The 20,935-nt window shown below is 41.7% G+C and overlaps 1 protein-coding gene across 2 annotated transcripts; it reads left to right on the top strand.

Moving 5' to 3' along the window:
* Positions 1–82: 82 nt before the first annotated feature.
* LOC140454500 (SERTA domain-containing protein 2-like) lies at positions 83–15,639 on the top strand. Of its 2 annotated transcripts, XM_072549299.1 has the most exons (3): positions 128–234; positions 8,102–8,305; positions 10,060–15,639. In XM_072549299.1, the coding sequence occupies exon 3, from the start codon at positions 10,066–10,068 to the stop codon at positions 10,894–10,896; it is 831 nt and encodes a 276-aa protein (XP_072405400.1). In that variant the 5' UTR covers positions 128–234; positions 8,102–8,305; positions 10,060–10,065; the 3' UTR covers positions 10,897–15,639. The 2 variants fall into 2 exon arrangements, with proteins under 2 accessions (XP_072405399.1, XP_072405400.1); XM_072549298.1 differs by lacking the exon at positions 8,102–8,305 and having other exon boundaries at positions 83–234.
* Positions 15,640–20,935: the final 5,296 nt, after the last annotated feature.

The raw sequence follows: 20,935 nt of genomic DNA, 5'->3' as shown, positions 1-20,935 counted from the left end.
CCGATGCCTGGCCAATAGGACAGGCTCCAGGGGGCCTGTAGCTCGAGCTAGTGTCTTGATTTGCACCGACCGGGAGGAGGAGTGCAGACGAGAAAAACAACATGAAGAATTAACTCGGCGGGGAACGGACGGGTTATGGCGGACGGGGGTCGATGAGGAGGGAAAGCCGTGTCTACCTACTGTGATGATCGGCATATAATTAAAACAAATAATTGCGTCCGAGTAAATCAGCAGGTAGCGAGAGTGTGTTTTTTTTTTAAATTTGATTGCTGTGGTGCTGAGGGCGCCCGTTACACGGCGGCTTCGAAGTGCCCGTTGGTTGTTTTCCATCATCCAGGCCAGGAATTCGCGCTGAAGGAGCCGGTTTCCCAGAAAGTGCCTCTCTGGAAAGGATTGGTTCCCTGGGGGTAGGGGAGGGTACAGTTCTGTTGCCCCACCAAGCCCATCTTGTGGGTGGGGGAAGAGGGGGGGAGGGGCGGGGGCAAGTTCTCGACAGCTCTAACTGCGCATGGGCGCCGAGCTGGCCGGGACTTGTAGTTCTAGTACTATTTCTCCTTTAGAGAGCCAGACTGGTTTTTTTTTGTAGGAAGGTAGTTGGAGGTTGAAGCATCCCAGTAGAGTTTTTAGATAGGCCGACTGGCCCCGACCCGGTGTTGGTTGCCGTACCGCAGGATTGCAAGGGTATCTATCACTCGGTGAACTACAAGGCCCAGCATGCACCGGGTGCAGCCAAGCGCGAAAAAGGGGCAGGTCTTCACTGGCAGGAGGGGGGAAGAAGTGTCAGAATCCTTCAAAATTCAGCTTCAGGTGGAGTTGTTCAGGTCATGATGGTATTTGGGATATTTGATCATTTTAATACACATTTTATCCGTACTGAGTGAGAGGCAGTGCCTCCTCCTTGCTAGTTAATGTAGGAGCATTTTTTCTAGGATCTGCAGTTATATTGAGTGATGGTGTTATTCTTCAGTGCTGTAGTGAGGAGAGTGTTGCACTGTTTGCAGCAGCCCTTTTCAGATAAATGTGAAAGATCCCTTGGTGCTATTTTGATGAGGAAGCACAGTGGAGTTGGCTGATGCATTAGCCAATGTTTATCCCTCAACCAGCATTGCCCAAAATATCTTGTTGTGGGATCTTATTGGCACAAGTTGGCACCAGCATTACAAGTAATGATTACACATTAAACATATATAAATAGAAAAGGTCTTTTCCCTGGGGGTGTCCAAACTAGAGGGCATGTGTTTAAGATGAGAAGGGAAAGACTTAAAAGGGACCTAAGGGGCAAAGTTTTTCATGTAAAGGGTGGTGCATGTATGGAATGAGCTGCCACAAGAAGTGGTGGAGGCTGGTATAATTACCTGGTATTTAAAGGATATCTGGATGGGTATATGAATAGGAAGGATTTAGAGGGATATGGGCCAAATGCTGCTGAATGGGACTAGATGAATTTTGGATATCTATTTGGCATGGACAAGTTGGACCAAAGGTTCTGTTTCCCTGTTATACATCTCTGACTATAATGCCTTGTGTTTGTGAAAAGTCCTTTATTAATGCAACTCCTATTTCCTGATGAAGGGCTTATTTTCCTGCTCTGCTTTTCCAGCACCACACTCTCTACTCTGATCTCCAGCATCTACAATCCTCACTTTCTCCTATTTCCAATATTTGCATGGCATAAAGTTTGATTGTGGTCAGCTCACTTACAACGGTTGTCTGTCGTCAGCAGAAAAGTAAGGAGGGGGAAGGTGATTGGAATCTATCGTTGAAAGACTCTGACAATGATTGAGAGATTTGGAGGACACTTGTAGATGGTAGGTAGAAATAATTTAGAATGGTTGGAGTGCCTTCAAAATGTTATGGTTATCATGATTCATTTTGTCCAATGTGGGTGTTGCTGGCTGGCTAGCATTTATTGCCTGTCCCTACCTGCCTTGAGGAGATGGTGGTGAGTGACCTTCTTAAATTGCTGCAGTCCACTTGTACTGCCATTAGGAAGGGAATTCCAGGATTTGGATCCAGCGACAGTGAAGGAACGATTGTATATTTCCAAGTCATGATGATGAGTGGCTTGGAGAGGAGCTTAAAGATGGCGGTGTTCCCATATATCTGCTACCTGTGTCCTTCTAGATGGAAGTGGCCATGGGTTTGGAAGGTGCTGTTTGAGGATCTTGAGTAAATTTCTGCTCTGCATCTTGTACCACTACTATTGAATGTTGGTGGTGGAGGGAGTAGATGCTGTGAATGTAATGCCAGTCAAGTGGGCTTTGTCCTGGATGATGTAAAGCTTCTTAAGTGTTGTTGGGGCCACACTCCACCAGGCAAGTGGAGAAGTTTCCATCACACTCCTGACTTGTGCCTTGCAGATGAGGATCAAGCTTTGAGGAGTCAGGAGGTGTGAGTTACTTGCTGCAATTTTCCTAGCCTCTGACCTGCTCTTGTAACCACTGCAATTGTGTGGTGAGTCAGTTGAGTTTCTAGTCTATGATACATCCTAAGATGTTGTTAGTGCGGGAAGGTAACACCATTCAATGGTGAAGGGTTTTGGTTAGATTGTCTCCTATTGGTGATGATCATAGCCTGGTATTTGTGTCACGCAAATGTTACTTGCCATTTGTCAGCCCAAGACTGGATATTGTCCAGATCTTGTTGCATTTGCACAAGGACTGCTTCAGTATCTGAGGAGTCACGAATGGTGCTGAACATTGCACAGACATTGAAAAACGTCCCCGCTTCTGACCTTTTTGATGGAAGGTAATTGATGGAACAGCTGAAGATGGTGGACCTAGGACACTACCCTGAGGAATTCCTGCAGAGATGTCCTGGAATTCCTTTGATTTTCCATTCTCTGGATGTATGTATTTGTTAGCTGGTGCAAGTGGCACCTTGACTACTATGTATATTGTTTTGAACAGTTTACCATTCAGAGTTGCTTGCTTAATGTACGTTTTGAAGCCACTTAGCCCTCTGTGAGAGAGTCTCTGTGGTAAATGGGCAACCTCCAGTTATCTGATTCTCCCACAAGAAGAATAATTCTTTCCATATTCACCCAGTCAAGTCTCCTCGGGGCTTGATGTTTCAATTACATCACCTCTGACTCTTCAAGAACCCCAGTGGGTATGGATTTAGCTTTTCCTCAGAAGACAATCCTTTGTTATTGCTTTCTAATATAACTCTTTGGTTTGTGCCATGTGAGCGGCTGAGTCAACTAGGCATATGTTGTCTGAAGTTTAGAAGAATGAGGTGTAATTTTGTTGAAACAGAAGATTCTGAAGGGGCTTACCATTGAATTTTCTTTTTAATAATGGTGTGCAGTTTCAAGGTAATCATTCAGGACTGAGGTGAGGCGAAATTTATGAATCTATGTAATTCTATGCCCACACAGCCAAATGCACCAACACTGAATAAATTTAAGGCTCATTGGATAAATTTAGAACTGTGTGGATTTCTTTTCACTTCAGAATTGAGAAATGTGTTTGGGAAAGATGGTATTGAGGCAAAAGATTAGTCATGGTAATATTGAATGATACAGCAGGCTCAAAAAAACCACCTACCTATTACTCTTGCTTCTTATTGTCTTAAGCCACATAAAAATAGACCAGGAATCTAGCTTCTTTCCCTAAAATGCGGAACCAGGTTGGATATTACAATAATACATAAACTTATAAGATCCTTTTATTGGCACCAATTTTGTATTTCCAGACTTGTTTTGCTTTTGGAAGCTCAGTTCAGATTCTCGGTCTACCGTGATGGGATTTGAACCCTTATATATTGGGATTGCCCGCTCATAGTCATTTCAGTGATTGATGACTGAGTCTGATCTGGAGTGTTCTGGGCCACTAACCATAAGACATTGGAACAGAAATGGGTAATTCATCTTTTGAATCTGCTCCATTGTTTGATATGTTTCTCAACACCATTCCCCTGCCTTCTTTCCATAATCCTTATCCCTTTACCTGTCAAGAAACCATTTATCTCTGTCTTAAATGCACTCAATGTCTTGGCCTCTACAGCCTCTGTGGCAACGAGTTCCACAATTCACTACCCACTGGCTGAAGAAATTTCTCCTCATCTCAGTTCTAAACGATCACCCTTTCGTTCTGAGGCTGTGCCCCTAGATAACCTAATTCTCTCCTTGTGGAAGCATCTTCTCCACATCCACTCAAGGACTCTTGGTGTTCTGCAAGTTTCAGTGAGATCCCCCTCCTCCTCCTTCTAAACTCCATCAAGTACAGACAGAGTTTTGAACCGCTCCTTATATGACAAGGTCTTTGTCCCCGGGATCATTTGCTTGAACCTCCTGTACACTATCTCCAAGGTCAATGCATCCTTCCTTCAATATGTGGTTCAAATGCAGTTTGACCAGACCCTTATTAAACCTCAGTTGTACATTTCTGCACTTGTATTCAAACCTTTTTGAAGTGAATGCGAACATTGCATCTGCCTTCCTAATTGCCAACTGAAGCTGTATGGTAACCTTAACAGAATTCTGAACTAATCCTCCCAAGTCCCTTTGTACTTCAGATTTCCAAAGCATTTCTCCGTTTAGAAAACAGTAGAAAATAGACTGTCTTTTCTTCCTACCAAAATGCAAAATCTCATATATGGAATGCTGTACTTCAGAAGGCAGTGGAGGCAGAGTCTCTCGATACTTTCAAGAGAGAGATGGATAGAGCTCTTAAAGATCGTGGAATCAAGGGTAATGAAGATAAGGCAGGAACAGGTTACTGATTGTGGATGATCAGCCATGATCAATAATGAATGGAGCTGGCTCGAAGGGCCAAATGGCCTATTCCTGCACCTACTGTCTCATGCTTGTCCAAATTGTATTCCATCTGCCACTTCTTTGCCCACTCTCCTAATCTGTCCAAGTCCTTCTGCAACCTCCCCGCTCCCTCAACAGGTGTCATCTGCAAACTAAGTAACAATGCCCTTGGTTGCTTTGTCCAGATTGTTAAGGTTGTTAATATGCAAATTTCCTAGCTCTTAAGTTCTGGATGTGATATCTTTTGCATCAACAGAAGTTTTCTACGCAAACAAGTTGGGTATTGAGCATATCACTCAGGCCAAAAAGCTTTCTTCCCCATTATGTTGCTGTGAAATACCTGACAGACATAGTTGAGATATGGCAAACTCCAATTTAAAAACCCAGTGGCAAAGACGTATTTTTGAGGGAAATGTGTAGGATGCATTTTACAGTGTGCAAACCCTAAACAAATGTCACCACATTCACAGGCAAGATAAAAGAAATAGTCTCTATTCTTCAAAACCTGCAAAACAGCTCACTTTCCCACATCGTGTTCCATCTACCATTTCTTTGCCCTCTCTCCTAGTTTGTCCAAGTCCTCCTTCAGCCGCTCCACTTTCTCAGCGATTCTTGTCCTCCACCTGTCTTTGTCCAGACCATTTAATGTACAATGCAAATAGTTCCAACATGGACTCCTGTGGAACTCCATTAGTCACTGGCTGCCATCCTTAAAAAGTCCACTGTTACCCCTACTTGTTTCTGCCAGTCAGCTAATCCTTTATCCATGTAAGTACCTTGCCCTTAAAACCATTGACTGTTTTCTTAGTTAGCAGCCTCCTGTGTGGCACCTTGTCAAAGGCCTTCTGGAAATCCAATTAGATCTCATCCACTGGCTCTCTATTGTCTAATTTGCTCATTACCTACTCAAAGACTTCCAAAGAATAATAAGATTTGTTAGCCATGACCTTCCCTTGATGAAGCTGTGCTGACTCCACCCTAATTTACCGTGCACTTCCAAATACTCTGCAATCTCATCCTTAACAATGAACTCTTAAAATCTTACCAACAACTGACGTCAGGCTAACTGGCCTATAGTTTCCTGTCTTCTGCCTCCCTCCCTTCACACACATGCACACACATATGTTGGTGTTACATTTACCATTTTCTAGCCATCAGTCTCTGATTCCAGTGATTCTTGAATCAGATTCCTTCAGAACTCAGGTTGGTTTATTTACCATCAGACCTTTCAACTTATCCAGCATCTTTGCCTTCGTGATGGCCACTGCACTCACTTCTGTTACCTGACTCTCTTGAAGCTCTGGTGTCTTCTACTTTGAAAACTAATGCAAAGTACATAATTCAATTCCTCTGCCTACCTTATTTTCTTGTTCAATGTGCACTCTGCCTCTCTCTTTACCTTTTCAGTATCTAAAAACCTCTTGCAATCTTTTTTATTATTACTAGCTAGCTTACTCTCACATTCAACAGTGACCTGCTGACTGATGAATTCTGATGAGTAACATGTCACTGTGACTGGATATTCCCACTTGGTTTCAGCAATCTGCAAAGATGTCTTGATGGATTTGCCTGTGTCAAACAAGCAGTTGCAGTTTACTAGTGTTCTGTAAATGTGGATTGTGTTGGTTTTGTTCCTTTTTTGCAGCAGATGCCAAACTACTTGGGCAGTACGACGGCTTAGTGGCTGCCTCTGCGCCAGGGACCCAGGTTCAATTCCAGCCTCTGGCAACTATCCGTATGGAGTTTGCACATTCTCCCTGTGTCTACATGGGTTTCCTCAGAGCGCTCAGGTTTCCTCCCGCAGTCCAGATATGTGCTGGTTAGGTGAATTGGCCATACTAAATTACCTGTAGTGTTCAAGGATATGTGGGTTAGGTACATTAGTCAGGGGTAAATATAGGATTATAGAGTAGGGGAATGGGTCTGGGTGGATTACTCTTTGGAGGGTTGGTGTGGACTTGTTGGGCCGCAGGGCCTGTTTCCACACTGCAGGAATTCTACGATTCTACTTTGCCAGTTCATCTCCAAATGAGACTGTGTGCACATCAGAAACCATGGCTGGTCTGGCTACATTCCTGCCTTTCTCTGAATTAACAGATCCCAATAGCATGAAATGTGTTTCCTACTTCACTGGGATGGTTGGCAGTTAATAGTAACCAAGCACTCTGCCTCCAATAATTCTGGAAGTGTGTGTGATTGAGAGGGCATGTTGTGCTTGGATGTGGAGCCATTGTAGTTGGAATTTACTGATGGTACAGGTGAGTATGAGCTTTTATGTAAAGAAAGTTAGAATCCATTAAGTAATCCAAACAGATGCCATCATTAAATTCTATCAGCATTCATGAAGATGGGAAGCTTTGAATTTAACATTCTTTTCCCCATCAGCTGAGTTAACTTTAATTTAGAAGGCTGTCACAATCTGTCAGACATCTATGATTCCTCATTCAGAGATTTATGTTGCTACAAGATCCATAGTGCATTTATTATCAGGTGCATCTAACATGACCTTTGCTAGTTCAGTAATAATTGTTGATGAGAGGTGAGAGGGAAGAGTGCGCATACTTTAGGACTGCTTTTCATTGCAACTGCTGTATTTCAGTTCATTGTAGCTTAATGAAAAGTCTCGTCTCATCAGGGTTTCTGGATGACAGAAAAGTGTCTCATGTTCAATATTTGGTTCCTAACCCATCAGTAGAAGCAGCACTGAATGAATAGTTATTCACTTTGTGATGATACTATGTTAGCAGAATTCTGGTCTTCTCCTCCAGTGTTGCTTTATTGTCTTTCTTTCTCATTTGCTCCTGTGTCCTCAATCTTTCAAAGACCTTAATCCATATCTTGTCCAACTGCGCACAGGTCTCTGAATGTTGACAGGCTGTTTGACTGTATGAATTTATCGAGGAGCTGACAATTCCTCACCTGATCGAATCTGAATTTTTTTTAGCCGAGATCACAGAGTCATACTGCACAGAAACAGACCCTTCAGTCCATCTCCTCTACACTGGCCACGTATCCCAATCTGACTTAGTCCTATTTGCCAGCACTTGGCCCATATCCCTCCAAACCCTTGCTATTCATGTACCCATTCAAATACCTTTTTAAATGTTATAATTGTACAAGCCTCCACCTCCTCTGGCAACTCATTCAATGCACTCAAGCTTCTGCATGGAAAAGTTATCCTTTAGGTGCTTTTTAAAATCTTTCCCCTTAATCTTGTGCCCTCTAGTTTTAGACTCCTTCCACCTTAGGAAAAATGGGCAAATTTTCAAATGGTAAAAGAATGAAAGGGTGACGAGTAATGTTGGTTCACTGATTTATAATCTAGAGCATTTTGTCTGAAAGGGAGCAGATTCTGTCATCAGTTCAAAGGGAATTGAATACATGAAAAGGAAAGCTTTTGCAAGGTTAAGGGAGTAGTTTGAGTGGTCATCTCCTCTGATCTCCAAAAGCCTAATTGGACAATCGGGAGAAGATCCAAAGCAGCCTGATTTTCTTTTCACTCTCCCCACCCCAAGAAGCATCTATTGATGGAGTTTGTTGAAGAAGGTAGGTTTTATGAATATATTATTCCTGGTTCAAGTTAGTAATTGAGGGGTAATTTTTTTTTAGTTCTGTAAAGATTAAAGTTATAAAAGTGAAGGACTTAAAATACTGGGCTGTAGGCATTTACAGCTAAAGAAATGGCATTTCAGAAAGTTAAATGTTTGTTTAACCAACTCAGAATAGAAGCGATAGCACTATAATACAGCAAGTGGGCTGGCTTAGGTATGAAGAACTGAAGACACAACATCCGCAATCCTGGCAACAAGGGAGATTTTAAATTTTTTTTTTGGGAGTTAAATGCTCAACTGGTTAGAATTCCATGAATGCTGAAATGTTGTGAAGCCATTTATTTCGCGAAATCAAAGAAGAAATTGTAAATAAGTAATTTAAAAGCTGGTTCGAGGGCATTTGCGTTGTCTTTATGGAGATGGGTAGAGTTTAGACGATTCTCTGGTTTCGATTTATCTGGTTGTTTGCTGCAGTTTTGGATCGTGTTTGGTTTGCAGCTCACAGAGAAGATAGCCACAGTAGCTGACAGTCTATTCTGTGAACAAAGTAAAAGTCTTGCCTTCGTTCACTGTGTAGAATATGGGTGGGGCTTATTTTCTGTTTACTGTTTGAGGGAACAGAAAGTGAATGCTTGTCTAGTTGAATTAGAAGATAATAATCTCAACTGTGCCCCATAGATTCTTGTTTAAAATAAAGAAATTTGCTGAATAAGCTGAGTAGAATTGATAAAGTAAACAGAAGAAGGGATCAAAGTATTCACAGTCATAGATGGTAAATTAAAGTTGTGCACCTGAGAGTAGTTGGAGCTGGGACGACGTGAAGATCACCATGATTCTTTGGAGGCTTAATTACAGTTGTTCCCTACAAACATTTTTTTTAAACCTTTAAGAATTGATCTGTCTTGGAGAATACTTAACTAAAGTAGGGAGTAAACCCAAGTTCATTAATAGTTATAAACTATATTAATCAAAACAAAATCTATCCACTTGAGTCTTGTTATACTAACTGAATATTTCCTGTTACCATGCTGGTAGAGGACATTAGCATTATCTCATTAATGTCCAAGGAAACCTGCTCTGCTTAGTGCTCAGCTGTCTCACTCCCCACTTGTTGCTTCATCAGCGTTGCCCTCCCACATTCGGTGCCCTGCTTGACGTGCTATAGAGCACAGTAGTGAATGTGATGGAGTCAGTGAAGGATGAGGAGCAGGTTATGCAAGTATTCAGAGTGGGGTAGTGAACGAATTAGGATCCTAGAATTGATTTTGTTTAAACCTTTGCAAGAACATATATTTTCTATTGCTCCTCTCCTTTGGTGCAGACACCTTGCTGTGTTTTGCTGGCCATTGATGAAACAGGCACTACGACTGCATGGTGACGAGTGTCCCTTCTGCAGTTCTGATGGCAGTAATCACACCCATACTGTAAAGTTTGCTTACTTTCTCAAACAGAAGTGAAATATTTTTGATACATTTTGCTAAAACAGAATATTTTTGGATTTATTTTTTAAAAACATTATTGGTCCCTAACTAGATCATAAGTGGTTAGAGGTTTGGTGGTAATGTAAATGCTGACATTGATTAGATGGGCTGAATGGCCAGTTGTTTGCAGTAGTTCCTGAACAACTAAGCTAATAAATCTTCTTTTGCCCTTTCCAGATATGCTAGTGTTGGCACAGATACTAAGCATGCCTGTTGGCATCTCTCTGGGAATCTGTACAATGTTAACAGCTGTCTTTTATCTTGGCAGGTCTCAATGGTTGGAAAGGGTGTGAAGCGGAAGCGCCATGCCGACGGGGGTCTGGATTCCTGTCAGAACCTTGCTGACTGTCCGGAGTCCTATAGCCTCAAGCGGCAGCTCGTACTCAACACCTCCCTGAATAAGATGCAGAATGGCCGGGCACTACCGGAACTCAGCCTTCGGCGCACTGTCCTGATTGCTAACACCCTGCGGCAGATCCAAGAAGAGATCCGGCTGGAAAGCAGCCAGCTGGCATCTGCCATGGCCTTGGATTCTGGGTGTTCGGAATTAGGCAGCCAACGGGATGTCCCACCTTCGCGGCTAACAACTGAAAGCCACCCCGCTGGATTCGGCGATGGCCTTGAGGACTTTCCATCTGCTTCTGATGAGGACCACTCCCTCTCCTCTGCCATAAACTCCATTCTCCGGGATCTTGACATCATTGTTGATGAAAGCCCTTCACCTTCAATCCCACAGGACAATCTGGGCCTGCCAGAAGCAATGGACACAGCAGCAGAAGACTGGAACAAAGAGGAAATCCAGTCCACAGAGCCTTCTAGACCTTTGGAATCAGTTTTTGGCAGCTTTGAAATCATGAGCTCCAGTTACCTTGTAGGTGTGACCTTGGATGACCTTTTTCTTGACATTGACACCTCTGTGTGTGACTGCGATGTGGCTACAGTGGGGCCGGCTCCCAGTGGCCGTGCAGTGCCCCCTGGTGTGGCTGATGACCTGGCTAAGACTTTCACCTCATGCAATTCCTCTTCTTCATTGGGAGCCAGTCCAACTTTAAGAACTGACCTGAATGACCTGGATCACATCATGGAGATCCTGGTCAGCTCCTGAGGAGCTACCTCACTGTGACAGGCTACTGACTGACTTCTGCAAGCCAAAGACACACCCCCTCACTTTCGAAGGGCAGCAATGCTGGTGCAGTCCTGTTGCTCACTTTCTACTCAGGGCTCCATATCAACATGGGGCAGTGTTTCAGATCAATGTATATGATTCGGGGAGTTAGGGGCTGTAAATAAATGTAATTTTTAGCTATTGGTTTTGGCCCTACCAACATCATCGAACAAATGCCTCTGGGCAGCTGCACAGGGCCTTATGAGAACAGATCAAAGTTACTCCTTTATTGTATCCTAAAAATTAGGTTGAACATTTTTTTAAAAACTTAATCATAGTGCTCTAAGTGTGTGTGTATTGTGTGACTTCTGCTTTTTTTCCAAAATCTGGATTTGAAGATTTTTTGTTTTTAAATTGAGATTATACAAGGGAAGAGTTGTCTTTTTGAGCCTCCCTCCATTTTGAATGCAAAGTCATGCATGTCGTGTTAATTGCAAGGGAACTGGAATGAAGCTGCTGCTGGAATAAAGCCATTGACCCATATTCTGACTCTACAATGCAGTTACAAGGGAGGTTCACCAGGCAGGTCCTAACCCTATCCAAAGTGGTTGTGGTTTTAGACTTGTGTCTTTATCGATATTTTTAATAAGCCTGTTCAGACCCTATGATGCACTTCTGGAGCAGGTGATCTGAACCTGGGCATTCTAGTGTAGAGGTAAGAACACTTCCACTGCATCACAGGAGTCTCCAGACCAACAGCTTCACACTGTTGCCTGCCAGATGAATGTGGATTTCAAGTAGTGTTTAATTGCTGTAGTTTTCAACTGAGTAAAGAGGGCCAGGCTCTAGCTGTCTTGCTGTTGTTCCAAATATGACACTTGTTATCCAGCTTTTGAGACCAGAATCTTTATTTTACTCCCCTTCTCCCCACCCATGTTCCAGACTTGCACTGTGGATTTTGATTTGTTAAAGAGTTTGGAAAGTTAACTGTGTTGAATCTCAGCCCCAGTCATCCTGCTGCTGTGGTCCAGAGCAGTCCTATGCCTTAATTCTGTTCCTTACATTGGGAATCTGGTGGCTGCCAACCTTTTCACCTGCAAGCCTCCTTATCTCCTGAGGATTCTGATCTGAATGGAGTTGTTTACATTGTCAGCTGCGTATCTTGCCTTTTCTGAACTTGAACTTGCCATCCGCTACTGATGTGGAGGATAATGGCTGAAGGTAGACAGTTTGGAGTTCCTTAGTGTGTGACAGGAATGAAAATGCCCTTGTCGTCTAAAACGTTTTAACAGTGAACTAGCCAGCCCAATGGATACGGTGTAGAGGTGCTACAGTGATTCTGTACTGATATTTAGTTGCTATTTGTGTTTTTGACTGCTTCAGCATGTTGTTAATCTTTATCTGCAGTATATAAAGCTGTCAGATACGAATTTCACAGGGTGGAACAACTTTAATTGCTTTGGATTTGACATAGTTTTCGAAGCACCATTCAGTATTGTTTAGTAATTTTTAAAATGTCTTGATTTTCTGATACAGGTAGATATTCAGAGCATGGACACAGCTGTCGAAGGTTGAGGTCCCCTTTTAGTTTTATAAGCAAAGATAGGTTAAATAGCCATATTAATTGATTGGTATTTAATGACCGCACTGTAGGCACAGTTAAATATTCTTAAATCTCTGTTTCATGAAAGCACATTGCCTGGAACAGAGTTTTATAGTATTGAGTTAAATTATTGTACTGAGTATATGCCACTTAATTTGTACTGTGTTTATTTTTCATGGGGGATGGTTCAGATGAAATAGATATGGACTGGGGGGTGGAGGAGAGGAGATAGGGCACGCAAAGTTCCAAGCCAGTCCTAGCATTATCCATTTCACAAGGCAAAGTTTTTTTTTAAATGAGAGTATCATTTAGCCAATGCTCCCAGTTCATGTACTTTTCTTCCCTAAAGGGGAAATTTGAAATTTAATGGGAGTGTCCAATCAGGGTGATTTTATAACTTCGGTAACATGAATTTTGTGTGGCAGTGATCACAAATCATGAAGCAACCAAGGTGCTTTTTAACACTAAGTGTGGAAAGAAGCCTCCAACATAAGAAATGATCATTAGTAAGTTTGGTCCATAATCATGCAGGTTGCTGAACTGATGCATGCACTTGAAATTCTGGTTGGTGGCTTTACTATGTTGTTAGGGTTCGTCGAGGTATTCCTACAGGCTGCAATGTTTACCCCACCCTCTCCCAAATTTTAACTTTAGACAATTTATATTCCGTACTGTAGGGCAGTACAGTTTGATCATTGTTCAGAGGGCGAAGCAGTGGAGAAACCAATTGCATGCTTTTGATTTTTGTTTTTGCTTATTTTGTCACTTTTATATAGTATTGATTTTGCACCCAATATCTGAGGATACTGAGCAGTTAATGTGACTTACTAATTTTTTTTCTTCTGCCAGTTTTCTCTCACTCTGTCAGTTTCTGCATTATGAATTCTTGTGTATGATGTCCTATGGCTTGAATCTTCAGTCCTATTTAAGCCATGCTTTGATTGTATAACTTTGTATTCCACCTTCCAGAGAATTTTTTAAAATCCTCCACCCTCCCATGGATGACTGCTTTTGTATCACTTTATACAAATTAATTTTATAGTGGTGGTTTTGAACTTTTAACCCAAAGTATGGTTTCTGCCATTCTCTTAGCTGCAGCACCTGATGTTTAGTTTCCTATTTAATTGCCCACTGGTGATACCACTCTCATTTCATTGTTCAAACTTTTTGAGAGCTTTTGACACCTTAAGTACAAGTACTGGGTCTTTGGGTATAGTGGTGTCACCACCTCTAGGCCAGAAAGTTTGGGTTTAATTTCTGTCTCTCCTGGAAATGTCAGAACATGCCTGATCACATTAATTCAAACTTTTTTTTTGAGACTTAAAAATGTGGTGCCCTGTTTAGCCTCCTTGCTGGATTGAGAACTGCTTCCCAAGTTGGAAGGACTGCACACTTAATGCCTGTCCCTAGTATTTGCTTTATTCTATGCAAGTTTAACCTCACTGAAATGATTGCTTTAACTTTTTTTATGTAGTTATGGATAAAGGTTTATGCTTTCACCTTCCCCTAGACCACGCTTCAGTTTGGATATTTAAGAAATAAAACGGTTGCAAATATTTTAAAAGTTTTCACATTTGTTAATGGTGCAGTGAAGTGTTCTGTGGGGTTGTCCAGTAGAACTGTTAAGGTAGGGTATACCTTGTACACATTTTTAAAAATCTTGTAGTGGGAATTCAATTACTGACTGTGGGAGTGTAGAATTTGAGAAGGTGAGCAGGAGTCTGCTGTTAATGGATGCTTTTGGGAATATGATTAATTGTTGATTTAACAATTGGGGATTGGCAGTGCTGAGAATAACGATGCAGGCTAGCAAGTGTGGAAGAATGCTCCCTGTTTTGTGCATCTGGTCCAGGTTGCTTACACTGACCTAACTTGTCCTGTGCCAAGGTGGCTGTAGATTGTATTGTTTCTGGAATGTGCCTTCTGATTGTGCGTTTATGATTAATGGCCCAGGAACTGGAGAGGGTGGGTATGCTGTAATAATCTTGTATTCAGTTGTGATACGTCTGCAACATTTACCCCTGGAGGCCAACAGCCAAGCTTGTGGAAACACTCAACAAATCAATCAAAAAATAGAGATGGTCAGGCCACTGTTTCTGTAGGACTGCTGGCTGATCAATCTCTTTCCCATTCTGTCCAATGCGTGTGTTCGTATTCCTTTTTTGCCCTGGGTGGTAAAAGCTAACTCGACTATCCAGAATCTGAACTTCAAATTGAGAAGTTAACAGTTATCTTTAATTGCAAAACAAGGGTCACAAACTGTAGAACACTTCAAGCTAACTTACTATGGAATGATAGTTTTGGTTACGTCAGTTCAAGACTGAAGAAAGCAGGGGGTTTGAACAAGACTTTGTTTGTTTGTGTGTATGTATTAAAAAGACTATCTTGTTAAGGGAAAATTATGTGAATTTTATTTAATGATAATAGTTATATATTTATGGAAATGTTTAATGCTGGAAGATTTGATTTAATGCAGTAAGTCCTTTTAGAGTGAAATTACACATCTACCTGTAAACAGTTCCACACAAACCCAGCACAACTGTTCAACACAGACTTCTGGGGAATAGCAGTGAACTGGAGAGGTTTTAATTTGGTTGCAGTTTGTCCTGTCTGAGTGGCGTTGATATGCTGAGATCTGGATGTACAGGGACTAACTGTGCTCTAGATTCTTCCTGCATGACACCAGCCTGTTCAGAGAGGGGTTGATGCAACTCATTGATCTATTTGCACCTCGTGTTCTCACACATGCACTTTCCAGTAAAGGTTGCCGAACAGTGATCTAGCATGGAACTCTTCACCACCATAAAAGCCTTGAATATTAAGGTTTCCTACCACTGTGAGGGGATTACTTATGCCCCTATCTAATTAAACTGGCTAGCCAGTGTCTCCAGCTCCAATGTCTGTTCAGTGCTTGTACCTGCAAGTACACCTCGTTTCCTCATTGGGGTGAGGATTGTAAAAGGAGCAGTCATTCTGGATGTGTGAGGTGCTTGTTATTTAAGCTGCTAATGCAGGACCTGGTTGGTGCAAGCAGTGTGCTGTGGTTTAGTGTGTCAAGCAGACTGTGGTGCTGCTCAATTTCTATGCAATTACTGTCCAATGAAAATGCAGGTATTTACATTTTCTTAAAATAAAAATTTTAAACAAATTGTGCATCTGCAGTTTTGTTTTTCCAACTTTTAACACCTTCTGTCTTTTTCATGCAACGATTACCACACTTCAACCTTGAGTTAGGAGAAAGTGAGGACTGCAGATGCTGGAGATCAGAACTGAAAAATGTGTTGCTGGAAAAGCGCAGCAGGCCAGGCAGCATCCAAGAAGCAGGAGAATCGACGTTTCGGGCATAAGCCCTTCTGCAGGAATGAGGAAGGTGTGCCAAGCAGGCTAAGATAAAAGGTAGGAAGGGGGGTCCTTGGCCTCCTCCATCGTCAGACCATGGCAACATGATGCCTGGAGGAAGAGCACTTCATCTTCCTCCTCTGAACCCTCCAACCACAAGGGATGAATGCAGATTTCTCCAGTTTCCTCATTTCCCCTCCCCCCACCTTCTCTCCGTCCCAACCCTCAGACTCCGCACCGCCTTCTTGACCTGCAATCTTCTTCCCGACCTCTCTGCCCCCACCCCCTCTCCGGCCTATCACCCTCACCTTAACTTCCTTCTGCCTATCACATTCCCAACGTCCCTCCTCCCTACCTTTTATCTTGGCCTGCTTGGCACACCTTCCTCATTCCTGAAGAAGGGCCTATGCCCGAAACGTCGATTCTCCTTCAACCTTGAGTTCCCTGGTTTATGAAAACAAAAAGGCTTGCATTTGTGTAGTGCTTTCACAGTCTCTAGATTTGCCTGAAAAGAGAACTTTTTTGAAATGTAGGAATTCCAGCAGCAATCTTTCACAAAGACTGTGAAAATGGAGGGAAAAGAAAGGTTTTTATGAAGTGATAGTTGGTCAAGGGCCATATATTGGCCAGGACATTAGGTACTCTGAGACGGAGAGGAATTTTACTGGATTTTTGGAGATGCATTATTTCTTTCCTTGTGGTAAGAATTGACTTTACTATTTGTGGGGACAGGGAGGACTGTGGGTTATGTTGTCCAAGGATAAGAGTGTGTTGAACGAATGGGCAGATGGTTCCTTCTGTCTCTTTATACATTTGTTACTGCAGTAGAGAGAGTCCTACTGGATACCTCCGTAGTTTCTTTAACTGCCATCATTCATACCCACAAAATGCATAGTAGTGTCTTGGGATGTAGTGGTTTTCTCTTGCAAAACCTTATTGGGAATCTGTGCCCCTTTGGGATTAGTTCAGCTCGTTTGGCGATGCTCCACATTCTCGTCTCTTTGACTTTTTGATCTGCTCTTGCCTGGCAACATTGTTATAAAATACTCATCCATTGTTTCAAATCTCAATGGGCTCATTCCTCCCTATCTCTATAACCTCTATCAACATTCAGATCGCTGTCCTCTTCCACATAGTCATAGAGATGTACAACACGGAAACAGACTCTTTGGTCCAACATGTCCATGCCGACCAGATATCTCCACCTAATCGAGTCCCACATGCCAGAACCCGGCCCATGTCCATCCAAACCCTTCCTATTCACATACCTATCCAGATGCCTTTTTAAATGTTGCAATTGTACCAGCCTTCACCACTTCCTTTGACAGCCCATTCCACGCACGCACAACCCTCTGCATGAAAAGGTTGCCCCTTAGGTGTCTTTTATATCTTTCCCCTCTCACCCTAAACCTATGCCCTCTAGTTCTGGACTCCTCACCCCAGGGAAAAGACCTTGTCTATTTACTCTATCCATGCCCCTCATAATTTTATGAACCTCTAAGGTCACCCCTCAGCCTCCGACACTCCAGGGAAAACAGCCCCAGCCTGTTCATACTCTCCCTATAACTCAGATTCTCCAAACCTGGCAACATCCTTGTAAATCCTTTCAAGTTTCACAACACCTTTCCAATAGGAAGGAGACCAGAATTGCACACGATATTCCAAAAGTGACCAAACCAATGTCCTGTTCAGCTGCAACATGACCTCCCAACTCCTGTAATCAATGCTCTGACCAATAAAGGATGCATACCAAACTCTTCCTTCACTATCCTATCTACCTGTGACTCCATTTTCAAGGGGCTATGAACCTGCACTCCATGGTCTCTTTGTTTAGCAACACTCCCTAGGACCTTACCATTAAGTGTATAAGTACTGCTCTGCTTTGCTTTCCCAAAATGCAGCACCTCGTACTTATCTAAATTAAACTCCATCTGCCACTCCTCAGCCCGTTGATCTGTTTTATGTTGCTATACTATTGGTGACTGTGCTTTCTGTTGCCTAGGATCTCCATTTTAAAATTCCTTCTCTTAAGCCCCTGTCAACATTTTACATTTGTTCACTTGTCTTAATAGCTTGAGGCATGGGGTCATTTAAAAAAAAAACTGTCAGCTATAGTTCCAATGAGATAACTTGAATGTATTACTGCAGTATATTAAAGGTGGAATAGGAGTGCATTTTGTTTTAGTGTCCTGTATCGTAAGATCACAAATATATAGCAGATACAAAAATAAACTCAGCTTTTAAAATCCTACCAAGATAAAAGCTGTTCCCTTGAGACAATCCTTAGATAAAAATCATGTGATAACTCTGCTGTTTAGATGGTGAAGCACACCTACAGACATGCACTACAGTGGTGATCAAGATTTTAAAAAGGGAAGGTGATGGTTTAGTGGACTATTGATCTCGAGTCCCAGGTAAATCCTACTGTAACAAATGGCAGAATTTGAATTCTGTAAAAAAAATCTAATAACAACTATAAAAATATTGATTGTTAGGAAAGACCCATCTAGTTAAGTGATGTCCTTCAGGGAGGGAAACTACCATCCTTATGTGGTCTGGCCTGCATGTGACTCCAGATCCACAGCAATGTAGTTGCCTTAACTGACTGAGACGAGCAATAAGTGGTGGCCTTGCCCTCATTCAGTGAATAAATTTTTTAAAAAGTTCTGCACTTAGGTTCTTTACACTATGTAGGCACTTCATAATTAGTCACATCCTCATTTAAATCTCACCTCAGCCTCCTCCGTCCTTAGAAATATTTCTATCCATTCATTCCTTATAGCTAAAATACTCCATTTCTGGCAACTCCATCCTCATAAATCTCCTCTGCAATCTTTTAAATGAAATCATGTTATTCTTGAGTTGTACAAGAGCTATACTGTAGCCTTGGCCTAACTGACGTTTTATACAATTCTAAAATGGCATCATAACTCCTGAAAAGTGTCCTGCATACTTTCTTAATCATCTATCTATCTGTCTGGCTATCTTCAGGGATTTATGGTTCTTCACTCCAAGGTCCATTTGCTTCTCAACACTTTTTGTTTCCTGCCATTTGTGTTTTCCCCAAATATATTTCTCCAGACTGGACATCTGTTGATGATCATCCATTGATATCTCCCTGCAGTTTGCAATTTTGTTTTCTTCACTATCATTCACACTACTAAATACTGTATCATTATCCAATTTCTTAAGCATGCTTCTATATTTATGTCAAAATCATTGATATATTTTGTAAAAAGCAAGGGACCCAGCATGAGAAACTCCACTGGCAGCGGGATGTGTAACAAATGTTGGCCTAACCAGTGATGTCCATATCCTGTGAATGAATTTTTTTAAAACTTCTGATGTGAGAGTGGGAGCTGTCATGTCTCACCTACTAGACTTTAGTATGTGGATACTAAAAAAATTACCTTTTTTGAAGGGTGAATTAGATGATTGTGTAGTGGGCATCACTGGCTGAACACAAGGAAAAAAAATCTCCACAGTACCAATCGAAAATGTTACCTTTTTTGACTATCTTAAATTCAACAACAACCAGAAAATTGATTGTTTCAGTGGAAGTTTAATTTTTGAAATGTTGCAAAACTATGAGAAATTTCAAAGCCGTCTAGGACTGTCTATTAAAAGATTAACTCAACACTTACTTATTTATCCTGTCTGGAGAAGCCAAGGACATACAGTTTATATATTAACTACTCCATGTGGTGAGTTGGTACATGTGGCACTTGCTATTGGAGGCCTTGCTAGAGAAGGCTGTGCAAGCTTTTTTGCCATAGCATCTTTGTATGTGACAGATGGTATATTTCATAAGCAGAGATTCTGCATCTTTGTACAAGTTGATATTTGTATTAATAGCAATGCCATTAATTCAAATAGCAGTGGGAATTTTCAATCATCTGCCTTAACTTTGGGAGAATTAGATGTTTTCCCTGATCTTGTGCCAAAATTAGAATGAGAGATTGTAACTCCCCTTGGAAGAAATGTTCTGGTTCCCATAGCCCCCATGTTGAATTTAACCTTTGAGAGACGAAAGAAACTCCACTCGTTGTGGAAAACCAGTATGTGAAAAGTAATGAAAAATAAAAGATCAAGGTCCATCTAATTCATCTTCTATCATCCATGTCATCATTTGATACACCAATAATTGCTCTGATTAGTCAGCATATCAATCCGTTTTTTGTCAATTAGTCTCTCACAGGTTCAGACATGCCATGAGAAAAATCCCAGTGCTGGAGAGATTTGGGAATCATAAGCCTCACTGTGATTGCTCCTCACAATAAATAATCTCAAGTTCAATATTTCTGGTGGAATTTAAATTCAACTAATAAAATTTGAACATACAAAATCGGAGTAGAAGTAGACTGTTTGGCCTGTCTCCTATTCAGTAAGATCGTTACTTATCTGTTTGTGTTTCAAATTCCTTCTCTCTACCTACCCCTAATAACTCTTCTTTCCCCTGCTTCACAAGTATCTATCCAACGCTGCTTTAAAAATATTCAGTGTCCTTGCTTCCAATGCTTTCTGAGGCAAAAAGTTCCAAAATCTTTTGAAGTCTGGTCTCAGTAAAGGCATCTGGATGCGTACATGAAAAGGAAGGGTTTAGAGGGATTATAGGCCCAATCCTGGCAAATGGGACTAGATTAATTTAGGATATCTGTTTGGCATGGATGAGTTGGACTGAAACATCTGTTTCCATGCTGTACAACTCTATAAATCTTGCCCTTTGTGTAATTTGGCCTATATGTGACCCCCGGCTTGCTGCAATCTGGTTAACTGCCCTCTGAAATAGCCTTGCAAACCACTCCGTTCAAGAACAAAAAAAGATCGGTAATACTTTGCCAGGAACACCCATATCCAGGGAAAGAACAAATCAAAGGAATTCAATCTGACTTGTTCATATATCACTCTTTCTTCTGTGGAACTGGATTTATTTTACCATTCCTCTCCTATTGCCATAGTTGAAAACTATTATCCTAAGAATGAAGAAAGGTCCAAAGCTACCTTTTCAATGCAACTATGTCCACAAGTTACCGAGAACACCCATATCCTAGGTGTTAGAAGGGAAAATCTTTCTTCTCCCTTTTAGTTAAATTCAGT

This window comes from Chiloscyllium punctatum, chromosome 29 (assembly GCF_047496795.1).
Source record: "Chiloscyllium punctatum isolate Juve2018m chromosome 29, sChiPun1.3, whole genome shotgun sequence".
Taxonomy (NCBI): domain Eukaryota; kingdom Metazoa; phylum Chordata; class Chondrichthyes; order Orectolobiformes; family Hemiscylliidae; genus Chiloscyllium; species Chiloscyllium punctatum.
This window is presented reverse-complemented; position numbering and strand designations above follow the sequence as displayed.